The sequence below is a fragment of the Jaculus jaculus genome, chromosome 1 (genome assembly GCF_020740685.1).
Source record: "Jaculus jaculus isolate mJacJac1 chromosome 1, mJacJac1.mat.Y.cur, whole genome shotgun sequence".
NCBI lineage: Eukaryota > Metazoa > Chordata > Mammalia > Rodentia > Dipodidae > Jaculus > Jaculus jaculus.
The window spans coordinates 320,852,699-320,870,638 of NC_059102.1; the positions used below are offsets into that span (position 1 = coordinate 320,852,699).

Consider the following 17,940-nt stretch of genomic DNA (forward strand, 5'->3'; position numbering starts at 1 on the left):
AGCCATTAAAGGTACTTGCTTGCAAAGCCTGACAGACTAGACTCGATTCTTCAGTTTCTACATAAAGCCAGATGCGCATAATGATACATGTGTCAGGAGTTTCTTTGCAGTGACAAGAGGTCCTGGAGAACATTCTTTCTCTCTCTCTTTTCCTTTCTCTTTCTCTCCCTCTTGCAAAAAAAAAAAAAAAAATGAATAAAATATTTTTTAAAGGCAAAAAAATAAAAATAAAAATACAACCCTATTTTGAAGGCATTCTCATTGAAATGGTATATTACTAAGTACTCCAAATAATCTCTGAATTCTTCAGTTGCACTTAGTACAAATTCATCAAAAAATAAAATGACCAGAGTGAAGTGGTAAAGAAAAGAATAGGCTAGGAAAGAAAAAAAAGAAAGTAAAAAAAACCTATTTGAATCTGAATCTGATATACTCAGCATTATTTCAATTTGTTTATGGCTACAAATTATGTGAGCTGGTAAATGCTTAACTAGTTAACTGAGAAAATCATAAACACAAATACATGCACACACACAGACATTTATCATAAATGTCACTAATATAAAGGACATGAAGCACATTATTTATAAACAATAATAAAATTACAATTATTTCTACTGAACAATTCTCAAAGAGAACTCTTGTTAATTTTTGTCCAGTCTCCAAATACAAATGGTTTCTCATTAGTCTTGACCAGAATTTAGTTAGACATTTTTGTCTGTTCACATCAAGAAAGAAAATGACATAAAAGAAGCATACATCACACATCACTTGTTTGTCAGTGATGTGAATGACTTTTCAGACTTATTAGTTTTGTAACACTGAAAGAGTATTTAATTTAACAGTGGAGACATAAGAAAACTTTTTAATTTAATTGGCACTACTAACATTTTCTCCATCACTTTCTCACATCTAAACAAACAAAATTATAAATTAAACATTGCTTTAGAGGACTGGCTGATTTTAGTAGTAAATTTTATTTCCATGGCCAATTTCAAAATACCATTGTAGAAAAATCACAATATATTATTCCCTCACAGACATGACCTCAGAAATACAGAGAATAGTAACAAACAACAAAATTTTTAGGGAGTGCTAAATTTTCAATCTTTACTACTTTTCTTACATTATTCATAATTTAGTGTATTAATCGGTATAATTTCAATTTTACTAATGACTGCTGAGTTAAATATCCAGCTGACAATGTTCCTAGAAACTTAAGTTTCTTGTGATCTAGTGCATACCAACTGTAATACACAGCTGGGTAGGAAGAGCACCAAATAGAAAACAAATAATTAAAGGTTTTTAGTGAATTTTGGCTGTCAGGTATAAGAGACACATGATTAGGAAGGACTTAGCATCCTCTGACATGGTCAGGATGGAAAATGAAGCTATCAGCTAATACCTAAGTACCTTCAATAATAACTGGTTCCCATTAAAGTCTATTCTCATCCATGTAGGGTATTACACATGAACCATACCCCAGGGATGGACATTAGATTGCATCAGATCATTGCCACAGAGTGCATATCTAAAACCTTCAGCCCAGTAATTCTGTATTTAATTAATTCTTAGCACTCTGACCCCCACACTTGCTCTTGTGTTGTCTTTCTCCTTGTAGGCTGCAAACTCCTGGGAGGGCAGAGATTAATAATGGGTTAACTAAATGGCATTCTAAGCTTCTGCACAAAGAACAGGAAAAGCAGAAACACCAAAATATTTGTTTCTGAAAAGAATTTAATATATCAAATATAAATCACAGTAGCTTGTATAAAAAATCAGACTCTAGATTTTCTTAGAATTGGTTTATAGTTTGTTGACTGTGTATAAAAGTGTTTACATTTGAGGTGAACTAGAGATAGTACATGAGATAGTAACTGTAAAAGAGAATAAAATTCATTCTGTAAGTAAAAAAAAAAAATTCAATGCAGTTTCAGTTATTTCTTTTGTTAGTATTTTAAACCTCAGTTCTCTAGCAACAGTTTGGCTTGGACACAACCAGCACAGTTGTCAAATACGTATAAAATTTCACCCACGTGCATTAGGCAAGTTTAAGATTACAATCTTAGATTACCATTTCAGAAGTTGAGATTCAATAATAAACACTTCTTCAAAGTGTGAAGCTGTCAAAAATTTCAATGTCAATGGCTCTCTAATATACAATTTAAAGACTCCAAAATACTGTCAAAGTTTGTTTTGAACTGAATTTTTATGCCTAAGAATATTAAACTCCAATATTAGAAAGCCAAACTAAGTCCTGGTTTCAATATGTTCCTTACAACTAGAACCAGTACAGAATTCTTATTTGCCACATGTGGTGACATCAGCTCTAGAGGATAAAGACTATTAGAATGAATGACCATAAAATACTGGAGAATAAGAAAGAAAAGCAAAATAATAGTTGATCCTTTGAAGGAACTCTCAGCAATCTAGCAAAGAATACCAAAACCAAAAAATAAAATAATAAAAAAAATAAAACTCAGGCAGTATTTAAAGTAGCTGAATTAAAAATATATATTACAGAGTCTTTGGTTATGTATACAAAGTCTTTTTACAGTCTTCTGTTTTCTTTCTCCTTTATAGCTCTAAACTTTGATGTGTTTCAGGATTCTGTCCTAGGTTTCTCTTCACACTCTATGCTCTGTATGATTTCCTCCGCTCTAGTTACTTCCTGAATGTCCATAGCTCTCAGATATATACAGCCAAAAACCGTGCTTCTTCTAAACACCAGTTACATTTCTTCTAGCTATTTACTTAATATGCCCATGAAGCTTTGCCACACAAATCTCAAACCTGAAACATCCAAAATTACTATCAGCGTGCAACCAACTAACCTCTTCCTTTGTTCCCTACGTTCAGTCTACTGTCTATACTAGTCAACCAGGACTCTGATTCTACCCCCTTCCTCATCCTCTCTGGTCATTCTCAAAGCTTCATTCATTGCTGTTTGACTATGGCTTCAAATGTCATCTCTTATCCAGCAAATTCCTAAGCTATTTGTTTGTTTTGAAGACATGTTCTACCTATGTTGTCCAGGATGGTCTCAATCCCACAATACTCCTGCTTCAGCCTCCTGAGTGCTGGGTTTGCCTTGCAGGATCTATAAGAATTATTACAAGGGCTGGAGAGATGGCTTAGAGGTTAAGGGCTTGCCTGTGAAGCCTAAGGACCCCCGGTTCAAGGCTCATTTCCCCAGGACCCAGTTAGCCAGATGCACAAGAGGCGCACACATCTGGAGTTCATTTGTAGTGGCTGGAGGCTCTGGCATGTCCATTCTTTCTCTCTCTGTCACTTTCAAATAAATAAATAAATAAAAATAAACAAAAAATTTCAAACAAAAGAATTATTATGAGAGGGCTGGAGAGACTGTTCAGTGGTTAAGGCCTTGTTTGCAAAGCCTGATGGGCTAGGTTTGATTCCCTACTATCAACATAGAGCAAAGTAGCACATGTGTCCAGGGTTTGTTTGCAGCAGCTGTAGAACCTGGCACACCCATTCCCTTCCCACCTTTCTCTTTCCTTGCAAACAAATAAATACAAATATTTCAAAAAGAATTCTTATGTGTTCTGTCTTCCTGCCCCTTACTCATCTACCAGACCACCACAAAAACAGCCAGTCGCCTTTTTGTAACAATCTGATTATACCATCTTTTGCGTTAAAATATTCTCATCCATGTCTGAATACAGTGAAGTATTTACTAAGAAGCATAAGGTCTTTACACTCTAACATACCTGCTTCATTGCAGTATTACTCAACTTATTCTACAACCTAGTCATTAAACTTCTCAAATGCCAGGTTCACTTGTAATTCTAGCTGTATTTTACATGTAAACTTTCCTGCTTGAATGATACTCTAGACTCCTAACTCTTTTCATGAGCCCACTCAAGTTCTTCCATGCCCCTAGAGCAAGCTAACAATTTCAATAGCACCTGGCCATCATTGGCTTGAGCATCTATGAATGTATAGTTTGTGTCCCGTTTATCCTATGAACTTTTAGAAAAGAGACTTGTTCATACTGTTCCATATTGGCACTCCAAGTACTTTAATGCAGCAGTGAAATGGCTTGCCATATCCTTGCATAAAGAAATTATCAGATAATTTATAATACCACCTCTTCTCTTCATAGTTTCTGGGGGAAGAAACTACTTATCAGGCCACTAACATGTTGAAAATCTACCTCACATTTATTTAGCAGTTCTTAAGTAGCTACTACATGCTACCTATGGTATGGGGATAGGAAAACTACATGAGAAAATTTGTTCTATGGCCATTTACAGAGGAGATGGTGGGCAAAGCTACCTCTAAGAGTTTGGAAAAGATGGAATAAAAATTCAATCTTTGAAACCAAGTCAAATATCAGTGTTTATATCAAAAAAATGAAACAGGAGGCATAGCTTCATTTAAATATAGCCTTTTACCAAGTGCTGTTCATTATACAATTATGAAAAAACCATATTAAATGCAATACATTGCAAAATCTGACCTAAGAAATTGATATGATCTGAATAAGACGTATAAGGAATAGCAAACAAGGTCCAGAAAACTTGCTTTTTCTTACTTTTCTAAATGAACTTTAGGACCTTGAACAAATCACTTGACTCACTATGAAAATGAAAAACTCTCTGGGGGTATTTACTTTATTATTTATTGCAAAGATATTTTTTTAAAGGTAGATAAAAGGAACCAGAAAAAAAGAGATAAATATATTTTATAAATCTAAAGTAAGACCTTAGTAAGCAGAATTGAAAAATGTGTTTTTGAATAGGTCCTCACAAAATAAAAATATGGCATGTAATTTTACAATATATGCTTATTTGCATAGGCAAAATCAGTTTCTTATAAATTTAAAAGCCAGATATATATAGTGGAAAATAAGTCTAAAGTAGACAAGGCTCAAATCTCAGGATTCATTTATTCTTTCACTAAACCAAACAATCTCTTGCATATGTTGAGTATGAATCATGATCAACACACTGAGACAAAACATTATGTGAGGTGTTATGGATGATTCAACAATATCAGAAGTCATCTTTTCTTTAGATGCTTAGGATTTAATGAATTTTCAGAAAAATTCTCATACCTAGGAAGGGAAGGGAAGTACATAAACAAGCATACATATTGTGGAACACTTTTAAAATTAGAAGTCATTTCACATTAGCTTGAGAAATGTTGTGAGTTAACATAATAATTAATATAAACAGATGAACAAACAGTGCATGAACTGAGCAAAGCAATAGGGCTACGGGACTCTTTATGTCTGCAAAGAAAAATAATTAATGATAAAAAAAAAAAAAGGCTGGAGAGACTGCTTAGTGGTTAAGGCACTTGCCTACAAAGCCAAAGGACCCAGGTTCAATGCTCTAAGACCAATGTAAGGCATTTGAAGTTTGATTGCAGTGGCTAAAGTCCTGGTGTGCTCATTCACTATCTGCCTCTCTCTCTCATAAATAAATAAATATATTTTTTTAAATATAAATTTTAAATAACCTAGGGATAGGGGAAAGAGTAACAGATAGGTTTATTCTTTCTACAAAGTAAACAGTAAAGATATGAAGACCTAAAGGTTAAAAGGAAGAAAAGGGATTTTCCCATTCTTATAAGATCAAGCATCAGTCTAAGAAATTGTTTACTAATAATTTGCATAAAAATCTCTTAAAATCTTTATTTGATCAATAAGCATAGATTCCAAGTCAGGAAAAATGTTGACGAGAAATGTTCTATATTACACAGTTAAAAATAAGTTAGCATCTCAGTGGGACGATGTCCACACTACATACAATGCTTTTGGAGCTAGTTTTATCTGAATTAATTTCCATATCACAATTTCTACTGTCAGTAACTCATTGGATGCTAGGCTTACCGTTTATTAGGATCCTTTATCAAGAGCCCTGAAAGCAATGATTTTGCATCTGAAGAGAGTGTTCGAGGAAATTTAATATCTTCCATTAGTATTAGTTCAAAAAGTTTCTCATGATCCTGGTTGTAGAAAGGTAACCTCCCACACATCATTTCATACATGACAACCCCTAGGCCCCACCAGTCTACTGCTCGGCCATAGTCATTATCTTCTAATACCTAAAAGTGAAACCAGCAAAACAATAATTAGTTATTATCAATTTACTTTTAAAAGTGTTATTAAAAAACATGATTTTTACAGAAACATAAATCTCAATTTTAAACTTGATCTTTAAACTATGAAGCATTCTGCAAAAGATATAAGATACAGAAAGCATGGATTATTCAACATATATTCAGAAACAATGTACAAAAAAAAGGAATGGGGTCATACCAAAGGAAAGAAAAAAACATACAATCTGCAATTAATAATACATAAGGACTAAATAAAAAATATTAGATACCACATGTGCATAGATTCTCTTTGGGTGACTTTATTTTCCATTCTGAGTCACACTAGTGCAGATGTGATAACACAACTTAAAGCTAAAGCACATCATATGTTAGGCTTACTGCGTCTTGCTATAAGAAATGTTTAAAAGCAAGAAAACAGCAGCCATGCAGATCAGAAAATGAAAGATGCAAACAACAATCCTAAAAATGACAAGTACAGGAAAACTACTGGGAACCCCAATATGTACAAGCTCACACAATAATGAATGAAGTGAAAATAAAGTTTACTGTTTGGGTTATCATCTGGATTATAATAAACTCTAGTATCTGAAGCCTCGGTAGGTCACAAATTTGTTGCTTTTGTTTGTTTGTTTGTTTTGCAAAACACATAAAACATGGGCTTCAGCTGGAGATATGGCTTAGCAGTTAAGGTGCTTGCCTACAAAGCCTAAAGACCCAGGTTCAGTTCCCCGCATAAACCAGATACACAAGGTGAATGCATGCATTTGGAGTTTGTATGCAGTGGCTGCAGACCCTGATGCGCCCATTCTTTCTATCTGCCTCTTCCTCTTTCTCTAGGCTCTCTTTCTCTTTCTCCCTCTCACATTCTCTCAAATAAATAAATATACTTAAAAAAAAAACCAAGGACTTAATACCTATATAATGTATGTCCTCCTATGTATTTCTTAAAACATATTAGGTGTAAAAACAATTTATTAAGAAGTGATATAAAAGCCATCTGTTCAAATCAGAACATGACCACTTATATTCACCATTTTATCAGATCCCCCACCCCATAATGCTTAAAATGGAACCCTGGGCCTCATCAATAGTAAGAAAGTGTTTTACCTCTAAGCCATACCCTACACCACAGAGTCTTGATTCTTGTTCAATAAGACAATCCTCATCTACAGGTAACTCCCAATGTATATTTTAGAAAACTATAGGTGAATAATCTTTAAGTTTACTGCCAAGCTTTGGGAAAACCAGTCAAAAATAGGAATTTCATCAGTTAAAAAACATTCTTGGGATGGAGAGATCGCTCAGCGGTTAAGGTGCTTGCTTGCAAAGCTTAAGGACCCAGGTTCACTTCCCCAAAGACCACAAACAGGCACATGCACAAGGTGGTACATGCATCTGGAGTTCATTTACAGTGGTAAGAAGCCCTGATGTGCCCATTCTCCTCTCTCTCTCAAAAAATAAATGAATTAATTTTTTTTTTTTTTTTTTGGTTTTTCAAGGTAGGGTCTCACTCTGGCTCAGGCTGACCTGGAATTCACTATGTAGTCTCAGGGTAGCCTCGAACTCATGGCGATCCTCCTACCTCTGCCTCCTGAGTGCTGGGATTAAAGGCGTGCACCACCACGCCTGGCTCGAATTAAATTTTTTTTTTTTTTTTTTTTTTTGGTTTTCTGAGGTAGGGTCTCACTGTATCCCAGGCTGACCTGGAATTCACTCTATAGTCTCAGGGTGGCCTCAAACTCACAGCAATCCTCCTACCTCTGCCTCCCAAGTGCTGGGATTAAAAGTGTGTGCCACCACGCCCAGCCTCAAATTAAATATTTTTAAAAAATACTAGTTTAAACTAGTCAAACTGTTGAATTTCACATATTGTTGACAGTCACATTAAGGTTGCCTATAAATACTACAAAATGTACTTTGGTAGACTATTTAAAGATGAATGACAAATTTTCAAGAAAAAAAGTTTACTTAAAGATCCATGCCATGTTTTTGGAACACTAAAGTTTTTTAATTCAATAGTAACATTGTCTTAGTGGCTGAAGAAATGAAAGGGATTATAAGTAAGTTATGAATGCAAGTCCAGTCACTATTTTTTCAGAAAATTTGAAAAACACAAACTAAAAATAAATTTCTGCAACAACAAGAATTCTAGTTTTCATCAATTAGACAAAACATATTTCACACGTTCCATATTTGGAGTGAGGAATTTAAGAACACAAAGAAAGCCGGGACGAGTCTAAAGACACTGAAGGAGTGCTGCTCATGCTCCTAAAGGAATGCTGTGTGTGTCACTTACAATACTAGGGACTTTCAATGGCTCAAAGATCCATCTTGGAGCCAATGAGTAGAGTGTACTATTTTGTCAGCCTTAATCTAATTCATGTAGGAGTCTACCTAATAACAAAACAAAAAAATCTAAGTAATCTCTAACTGCATTTGAACACCACCAAACAGAACAGAGGCATATACGAAAAGGAGCCAAATGTGCCTTTTAACCTCTTTTTTTCATAAAACCATAAAAAGCATAAAAGCTGGATTAACTGCCTTCTGAACCCACATTTCACCAGCCGGGTTCTCATCCCCAGCTGGCAAAACTGGCAATCCTTTATTTTTGTTTAAATACCTGGTTTGCAGCCAGAAGGGAAAGAGTACATTAAAATAGTGTTTTCATTTTTGATGAGAAATAGCAACTAAAAAATAAAACTAAGAAAATATATAAAATAAATTGTATTTAGCTTTGTAAAGTGAACAATGTTTCTCAAAATAGGTGTTTTGCTTCTAAACACATGTACTTTAATTGACGTATAGATACATAATACAATTAGAACTGTTTGCTATATTCTTTGTATTCAACAAAACTGATGTAATGCATTGTGTTATTCAGATGTAGATTTCAACAATGCCAAGGCAAAAACATCCTAACAACTCAGCCAAACTCAGTACTTAAGAGGCTTAGCTACCAACTAAAAAGAAAGATTTTATTCATTTCGTCCCACCTAATACCTATGAGGAGAAACAAGAAATAAAAATAAAAGTGCTAACAATATCCTACACAAAGATATATAAAATATGTTCCATTATTCATATAACACTTTTTCTCCTTAAATCTAAATGATTTTAAAACATAATTCTGTGAAAGTTCAAAAATCTAAAAATCCGATTCATCATTTCAAAATGTGTTAATTGTTCTTTTTTATTCAAAGCATTTTTTTCTAAAATTAAAGCAATATATAAAATTTATACATTTTCCTAAGGGTTATAATCCTTTGGTTATTCCTGATATTTTTCCCCTAGCAAAAAAAGGCTAACTTATTTCATAGTTACTGTAAAGGGGTATGAAAAATGGTGACCTAAAACTAAATTAATGGCAAGGAAACTTCAACACCACTAAAACATTATTTATCATTAAAATATGATCCTGAAATAATAAGACAATAAAAGCAATCTTGACGGATTAATCCAAAGTGTCTCCTTTCTATAAATATCAATGTTACTGAGTTTTAAATGTGATATTTCTTTCTCTGCCTAATGTCCTTTATAACCTCCAATCCAGCCTGTCCAATGGGCACAAATGCCCACGCAGATGACAGACAAGAAGACACTGATGAAAACCAAATGTTACAATTTATAAGAAGTGACATCAAACCAAAACCCAAGTTGCACAGTTCCCATAAAAACAGGGTAGGTTCCAGTTTCTCTACTGGAACTCAGAAAGTACCCAGACATAATGAAACTTAATATTAAAGGAGGTCACAGCAGAGAACTATTAATATCAAATATCTGTGAATATGTGATGAGAATACTTGCATTTATCTTAAAAAAACTGTGTGAGAAAACAAAATTTTCAAGTAATGCCACAATTACGCTCTTAAATAGGACTGCTTTAAAAAATAACTTTAAAAATGACAGTAGCAATTGCTGTTTACAGTTTTGGCTAATGGGCATTTCCTAAAACTATTTACATTAAAAATCATTTTACCAAGTGAGATTTAGTGGGAGGTTGAAAGGATACCCTTCTCAGCTTGCTAGCCAGGCCACACAATACACCCAAGGCAAGCAATTATAAGAAGGCCATGTATGCCCTGTAGTGACTTACTGCTCAATCAATAATCCTGACAGAACAGATGGGGGAAAATTAAACATCTAAACAAACTGTCTGCACACCTATGTTGTGAAAGTAAACTGTGAACTTGGATGAACCAATTTACCACTACTTCAAAATCTTTTTTTTTTTTTCTGGAAACCTTTTACCTCAGGTAACTAATGTGCATGTTATACAAGTTATCATTTATAGAAGCTACTTATATTTCTTCACAAGTATTTTATAATTCAGATTGTAAATGGAATGCAGGTTCAAGATAAATATACAATTAATAAAAATTATGAATTCTATAGTTGGTCAATATTTTCATATTATTTTATGACATTTAACTTTATACTATTGCTCAACTTCTTTAATTTTTAAGAGACAGCATCTGTAAATGCCATGTGCTCTGAAGCATTAGGTTATAAGCTTCATGGCTACCTTCTAGCATGCAGACAAATGCATGAATGCAACTAACATCACAATTTCCAAAGCAAACCCAAAATGAGAACAAGAAAGAGCCTTGTTAAAGGCAAAAGCTAAATGGATCCAATAATAGTGGTTAAAACATAGATATTATCCTTGTACAGTTTTCTATACTGCCTTTTTTTTTTTAATCACAAAGCAAAACATACTGGTCTTCTAAGAACAGGGTTGCTACAACCTAAGTAAACACAGCAGCATAAAATACTATGTAAATCATCATTAGTGTTCCCAGTTCTTTTTTAAAAATTTTTTATTGTTCTCAGGAGTCAAAGTATTTACATTTAAACTTTGCACTTTAAGTAGAGTCAGATCAAATATTCTGAGTGATGAAATGAAAATTGGTAACACTGAAGTTTATGTGAAAAGTGATAAAAGAACTATAGACTTCTAAATAAATAACTACTCAGTATAAAAACTGAAAGGCAGCTGGGCGTGGTGGTGCACGCCTTTAATCCCAGCCCTTGGGAGGCAGAAGCAGGAGGATCGCCATGAGTTCAAGGCTACCCTGAGACTACAGAGTTAATTCCAGGTCAGCCTGGACCAGAAACTGTGATTGTGAACTATCTGAACTAATCACTGTATTCCTGAAAATAGTCAATTTATTGAACTTTTCTCTAACGCTGGTGGAGGGACCTTTCCAGGACTGCCAGGAAGATGATGGTTGTCAGAGAACACATCAGGCGGCAAGTGTTGGATGAATTATTCATGATGAAATAAAATGTTACTGTTCACCATAGTTTATGGAACTCTTTTTCAGTTCTAAGACATTTCACAATTGTAGGAACAAAGCAGAACCTTGTCCAAGTGCTAATCAGAATACCACTATGTGCCCTACTAATTTTACCCACAGACTGCACACGCAAACATCCATAAAGAGCCTCCTTCATTTCTCATTAAGATTTCCTACAAATAATATTTGAATATTTGACAAAATGACACCTTTTCACATTTCTTCTTTGTGAGATAAAAAACAGTAAATTCCCACTTAATGTATTTTAATCATATCTGTTCCAACTACTCCCTCTACCTACCTTAACTCACTAATCTTTTCCATGCTTACACTTACTTAAGAAGTTAATATACTTCTCTTATGTTAAAGTTATATAGTTAATTTCCATTTGTGCCATAATATATCATAATAAAACGTATCTCTGTATCAAATTACCAAAATATTTGTATGTGTTTTAGATGTTGTACATGATATTAAACATAGGTTTCAAAAGAAAAAATATATAAAATTATAATTATCAGATGCTTTCAAAAATGAGACTCTGAAAAATAAGGGACAGCACATTAAAATCTGCATGCTCAGCCACTAAAAATCATCATTTTTCGTAGAGATGAAAGAAAATTAGAGATATATTTCTTCCTTAGTAGTAACCATAGCAAAAATACTATTTCCCAATAATCAAGTCATATTTATAATAATTTTGTTAGTTCTAACTTGATTGTCAAATTATTTTTATTTTTACACTATTACAGAAGTGCATTTCTCTAGGTTCCCCAAACCACCTTATTCAACCTTCCCCATCTGTCACCATCTGCTTCTTTTTAGCATGTACTTTTTGTGTGATCACATAAGCATGTGAAAAATAACTAACATTCAGATGATTATCTGCTGGTACATTTGAGGACTGGGCATAATAAAAGTGAACTGCCAAAACGTACTTAACACTTCTAATTTTGTTGGGTCTTGCATGTAAGCTACACTTGATTTTCAAACAGTTTTGCAGTTGGAAAGTCGATCAGGTACTGTTAACTCAAGAGCAAAACTGAGACTAAATAATTAGCACTGCATAAAATGATTTGGATTCAATAGGAGCCAAATCAAATAATAAAATTTAAAAGCAATAGTTTATATGTCAATTTTAATTGTTTTTGTAGTTTCTAGGTATGAAAAATCAGCATAGGTTACAAAAACAGAATCCCCTCACGATGTCTTATGGCCCATGATTTATTATAGGACCAGTTTTATTTCCTTTCAATATAAGAGGAAAAGCAGCCTCATTTAAAACTATACATATAAATTCACTGTCAGAGACATGACACATTGAATGCCTAGTTTCATATGCCTGTTGGAATCAAATGTCTTAACCTCCTAAAAGAGAACAGTATTTTCGCTATCAATAAAAACCTAAAATGCTTCTCAAATTTGGAAATTCTTCATCAAAAGTGGCTAAGAGAAAAAAATGCTTTGAAAAACTAAATTTTCAGTGAATGACATTTTATACTATTAGACTTCATTTTTCTGGTGGTTATTACCACAAGAAACAACTGGAATCCACATATACCTTAAGTTTATTTACATAAACAATATGAGTCCAACACATAGGATGTTTAATAAGCTGCCTACAAACTGACTTCTAGTATCTTTCAAATACCTCTATCTATTTGTAGGCAGCCAACCATTCCTATGCGATGAAAACAATTTAAAAAGTAAAGCAATACCATTGGTGGATGAAGCAGAGGTTAGCAAGATCTCTGCATAATGTACAAACACTCCACAAAACAGTCCAGCATGGTTGCACATGCCTTTAATTTCAGCACTCAGGAAACTGATGTAGCAGGTTTAACATTGAGTTGAGGCAAGCATGGGCTATAGAGTGAGTTCCAGGTCAGCCTAGACTAGACTAGCATGAGATCCTGCCTTAAAACAAAGTATTCGTACAAGACAGAAAGGCAAATGTCAGTGCATCACTCATTAGAGCAGTAGTAGTTAAGAGTAGATTTTAGATCTGACACATGATGGCTACGTATATTACTATTGAGAAAAGATGAGCACTAATAGTGAAACAGACTAGAATTGTCAAGGTTCAAAAAAGCATGAGGCATCATCTCAAAGGCCAGTTTCATCTTGGGCCAATCCTTTCCTGAAACTGCCCATGTAAATCCCTCGGTACTACCTTCTCACATGCAATTCACAAGAGATTCTCTTAACTACAGGTTCAACCTAAACTCTTCCATTCCACCTTCCCCTCTTCCTGTTTCCACTTTAGGACTGACAAGCATCCCCACTCTGGCAGAATTATGTACTTTCTCTTGTCTTTCCACTCCAAACTATGTAACTTCAGTAAAAATACTATTTTTCTAAAACAGTAGTAATTATTTTTCCTATGGAAACAGTAGTAAACAGCAGGATACTTCAGGAATACAAAATGGTTTCTTAGTCTTTCTAACATAATGCACAACTAACAAAAATTCACTAAATATTTCTTTAATGAATACTTAAGTCTTCTTTGGTGAAACAGACCATACTTAAAACCAGAATAAAGAAATTAAATTCTTTTTTTTTTTTGACACAGCTAATTTTGATATTCTAAATTCAGGTTGCCAGTCATCAGCAAATATATCCTAGTTTAACAAAAATACAGACTATCTGGCTGGAGAGATGGCTTAGCGGTTAAGGTGTTTGACTGCAAAGCCAAAGGACCTCAGTTTGATTCCCCTGGACCCTCATAAGCCAGATGTACACGGTGGCGCGTGCATCTGGATTTCCTTTGCAGTGGCTGGAAGCCCTGGCATGCCCATATTCATTCTCTCTCTCTCTCTCTCTCTCTCTCTCTCTCTCTCTCTCTCTGTCTTTCAAATAAATAAATATAAACAAAATATTTTAAAAATACAGACTATGATAAAACTGTTTAAACTATAAAAATTTAAATTGCATAAGAAATTAGTTGTTTTATGGTTTGTCACCACAAAAAATAACAATTGCCCTCTTCTGTAAAAATAATGTGTCAAGATTTCAATCATAAACCAACATGTAGTCACACATGTAGTCAGGTGGGTATGTAAGCCTCTTTTAAAGACCAGGTCTCTGGGATACTTAAAATGAAAGTAATAAATACGTTTCTTTGTTTTTAAAAAAACTGATGACTTCTTGTGAATTGTAAATTTTCTATTTAGAAACAACTGGGATTTTTTACATTAAATTTTTAGTTTTGTTCTCCAGTGAATAGCATTTCCATAGAAAGTAGTATCTTTGTTTCTCAAGAGTTCATCTTCTTCTGCAATGAGGTGTGTTTTTCTTTTTCCAAGATAACTTCCCCTAATTGTGACACAACTCATTTTGGCATTCTAAGTTCAAGATGCCATTACAAATGTATAGCAAGGGTAACTAAACTCCACAGAAACAAAGAAATATTTTCATAACATTCACAAAACAATCCTATTCCAGAAAATATGGTCTTATATTTAATAAAAAAAAAAAAAAACAATGTTCCTAAATTTTTACCCAACTCAACCACCAAACCAGGTAAGTTTAAACTATGGCCTCTTTAAAAGAGATAATTACATTTTCAGCAAGAAGATAATTGGATAGTTACTTATTTTAAATATCAGCACTTATTTATAAAAACTTGACCTTTTTGGGCTGGAGAGATGGCTTAGCGGTTAAGCGCTCGCCTGTGAAGCCTATGGACCCCGGTTCGAGGCTCGGTTCCCCAGGTCCCACGTTAGCCAGATGCACAAGGGGGCGCACACGTCTGAAGTTCGTTTGCAGTGGCTGGAAGCCCTGGCGTGCCCATTCTTTCTCTCTCCCTCTATCTGTCTTTCTCTCTGTGTCTGTTGCTCTCAAATAAATAAATAAAAAATGAACAAAAAATTAAAAAAAAAACTTGACCTTTTTGAAATGTTACATTTCTAGTTAAGTAAAAAAAACACTACACGAGGGGCTGGAGAGATGGTTCAGTGGTTATGGGGCTTGTGTGCACAGCCTAACAACCTGGGTTCAATTCCCCAGTATCCATGTAAAGCCAGACACATGAAGTGGCACATGCATCTGGAGTTCGTATACAGTGGCTAGAGGCCCTGGCATGCCCATTCTTTCTATCAGTCTCTCTTCTCTCTCTCTTTCTGCTTTTAATTAAACATTTTTTTTTAAAAAGGACATATGAATTTAAAAGAAAACATTACAGGAAACTAGCATGAATTACTATCTATATAAAGAATGCCACTATAACTGTGAACTTATTATATTTCCAACTTTTCTGATTACCTTTTTCTTTTCTTTTTTAATATTTATTTATTTATTTACTTGACAGAAAGAAAGAGGCAGAGAGAGAGAGAGAGAATGAGCATACCAAGGCCTCTAGGCACTACAAACAAACTCCAGATGCATGCACCCCCTTGTGCATCTGGCTTATGTGGATACTGGAGCATGTAACCGGGATCCTTCGGCTTTGCAAGCAAATGCCTTAACCGCTAAGCCATCTCTCCAGCCCCTGATTACCATTTTCTGTTGGGTCATTGTAGTTAAAATTGAAAAAGGAGGGGTTTTCTTGGTGGGTTTTTTTTTTTTTTTTTTCCCCAAGGTAGGGTTTCACTCTAGCCTGGGCTGACCTGGAATTCACTATGTAGTCTCACAGTGGCCTCAAACTCTTGGTGACCCTCCTATCTCTGCCTCCCAAGTGCTGGGATTAAAAGCATGCACCACCACCCCTGGCTTAAAAAGGAGGTTTTAGGATCTGACAAATCTAGTTGGAATCTTGCTGGTTTGTCTATACCTCCTACTTCCTAACTGTGTACACATTCCTAGAAAGTAAAATTAAGTTGAAGTAACAGTCACAATGCAAACAGAGTGTAGCTCACCACTAATGCTTAATAACAGAAATCTCACCTATCAAAGACAGACAAAAATCTCACCCTACATGCCACATTATCCTCCTGCAGTGTGAGGAGAGACTTGGTATTCTTGCTTTTCTTTTCACACTGGCTGATCCATATCTGAAAACCTCTCCTCCACGTCTTTGCAATAACGTTCTTCCACGTTGCATTTAAGTAGCTGAGCAAACATCGCTTTCCTGATTATCCTATCTCTGAAGATGGTACTTTCCAAAGATGGCTGCACTATATCTCATCTCATATGCATCTCTGCAATGGGAGTCAAAGTTTCCATTCCTTAAGCCTGTGATGGTTACAACTGCTTCAAGGATTAAGTACAGAATAGAAACGATATTGCATGACTTGTGAAACACCAGGATACACACAATAATGTTCACATCTGCATTATTTATTGTAGTCAAAAATAAATGGAACTTAAAAAAAAATCCTCCAGCTATTGGAAGAACACAATGAGACAGAAATAGCCATGCATGCAATACAGCCATAAAATGGGATGAATTAACAACAACATAATATAGACAATATAGAGGAAGCTTGAGGTGGGGAGGACCAGCTTCTAACTACCTAAGACATTAGCTGTTAGAGCTCTGAGCCAATTAACTCTGACTACTGTGAAGTGTCATAATAAGGAAGGCCAAGCCACAAAGGAAAGGCTACATGCATGTGCTCCTGTCAACGGCTTTAACAGCACACAGGAATAGCCAGCAGCAACTGCCACACATGACTGAAGATGGCTTCAGATGATTCCAGACTCTAGCCAGTGACCTCCTCCCCACCCTGTGAAGTTTTTCTAGCTAAGACCATAGACCTAAGTAGAGCAGAAATAAGCCACAGTGAGTTTTCTATCTGCAGGTCAATGGAAAGAAATTCAATCCCATGAAAAGGTGTCTCCTCACTTAGTATCTGGGTAATATGTTACAGAACAATAGTAACAAGTATACTAATAAGCATACCTACAGAAATATCCCTCATCTGTAGCAGACACACGACAAATGCTTGTTGAATAAACTAATGCATTATGATGAGATCATTAGCACCATCAGGTCACTGGTTTGAAGCTTCCTTTTATGTAAACTCCACAATTGAGGTAAGTCATTTCATTACTTTTCTCAATAAAACAATTTTTAGTAGTTATGTATGAAAACCCACAACACTATAAATCCAGGTTTTACTCCAAAATTTGCTTCCATGAAAAGTCAAGGATAATTTATAAAACTGTACATACTCTGAATGACTAGCCAGTCAATTATTCCATTTTCATAAAAGAAGCAAAGTGGGCAGAATTAAGAAATAAAATGTACAGCCAAGATAAAAACGGAGTGAATCTACTTTACTTAGAAATCTTACATGGTGGCGCACACCTTTAATCCCAGCACTGCTCAGGAGGCAGAAGTAGGAGGATCGCCGTGAGTTCAAAGCCACCCTGAGACTACAGAGTGAATTCCAGGTCAGCCTGGACCAGAGTGAGACCCTACCTCGAAAAACCAAAAAAAAAAAAAAAAAAAAAAAAAAAATCTTATGCTTACAAAGTATATAAAATTTAATTTCCATACATTTTTTGCCCCTAAAATTCCATTAAAGAGCAAAATAAACAATTCAGTTTGATATCTGGTAAAAACAGTACTGTAATTTAAAAAAAAAAAACATTTAAATGCTCCTGT

The 17,940-nt window shown here is 34.7% G+C and overlaps 1 protein-coding gene across 5 annotated transcripts in view; it reads right to left on the reverse strand.

Moving 5' to 3' along the window:
- Window positions 1–17,940, reverse strand: part of Akt3 (AKT serine/threonine kinase 3) — a 286,122-nt gene that overhangs the window by 35,144 nt on the left and 233,038 nt on the right. For all 5 annotated transcript variants that reach the window (XM_045151039.1, XM_045151059.1, XM_045151030.1 and 2 more), the window contains one exon: window positions 5,861–6,075. In XM_045151039.1, the coding sequence (XP_045006974.1) occupies window positions 5,861–6,075 (215 nt within the window). The remainder of the gene's footprint in view (window positions 1–5,860; window positions 6,076–17,940) is intronic.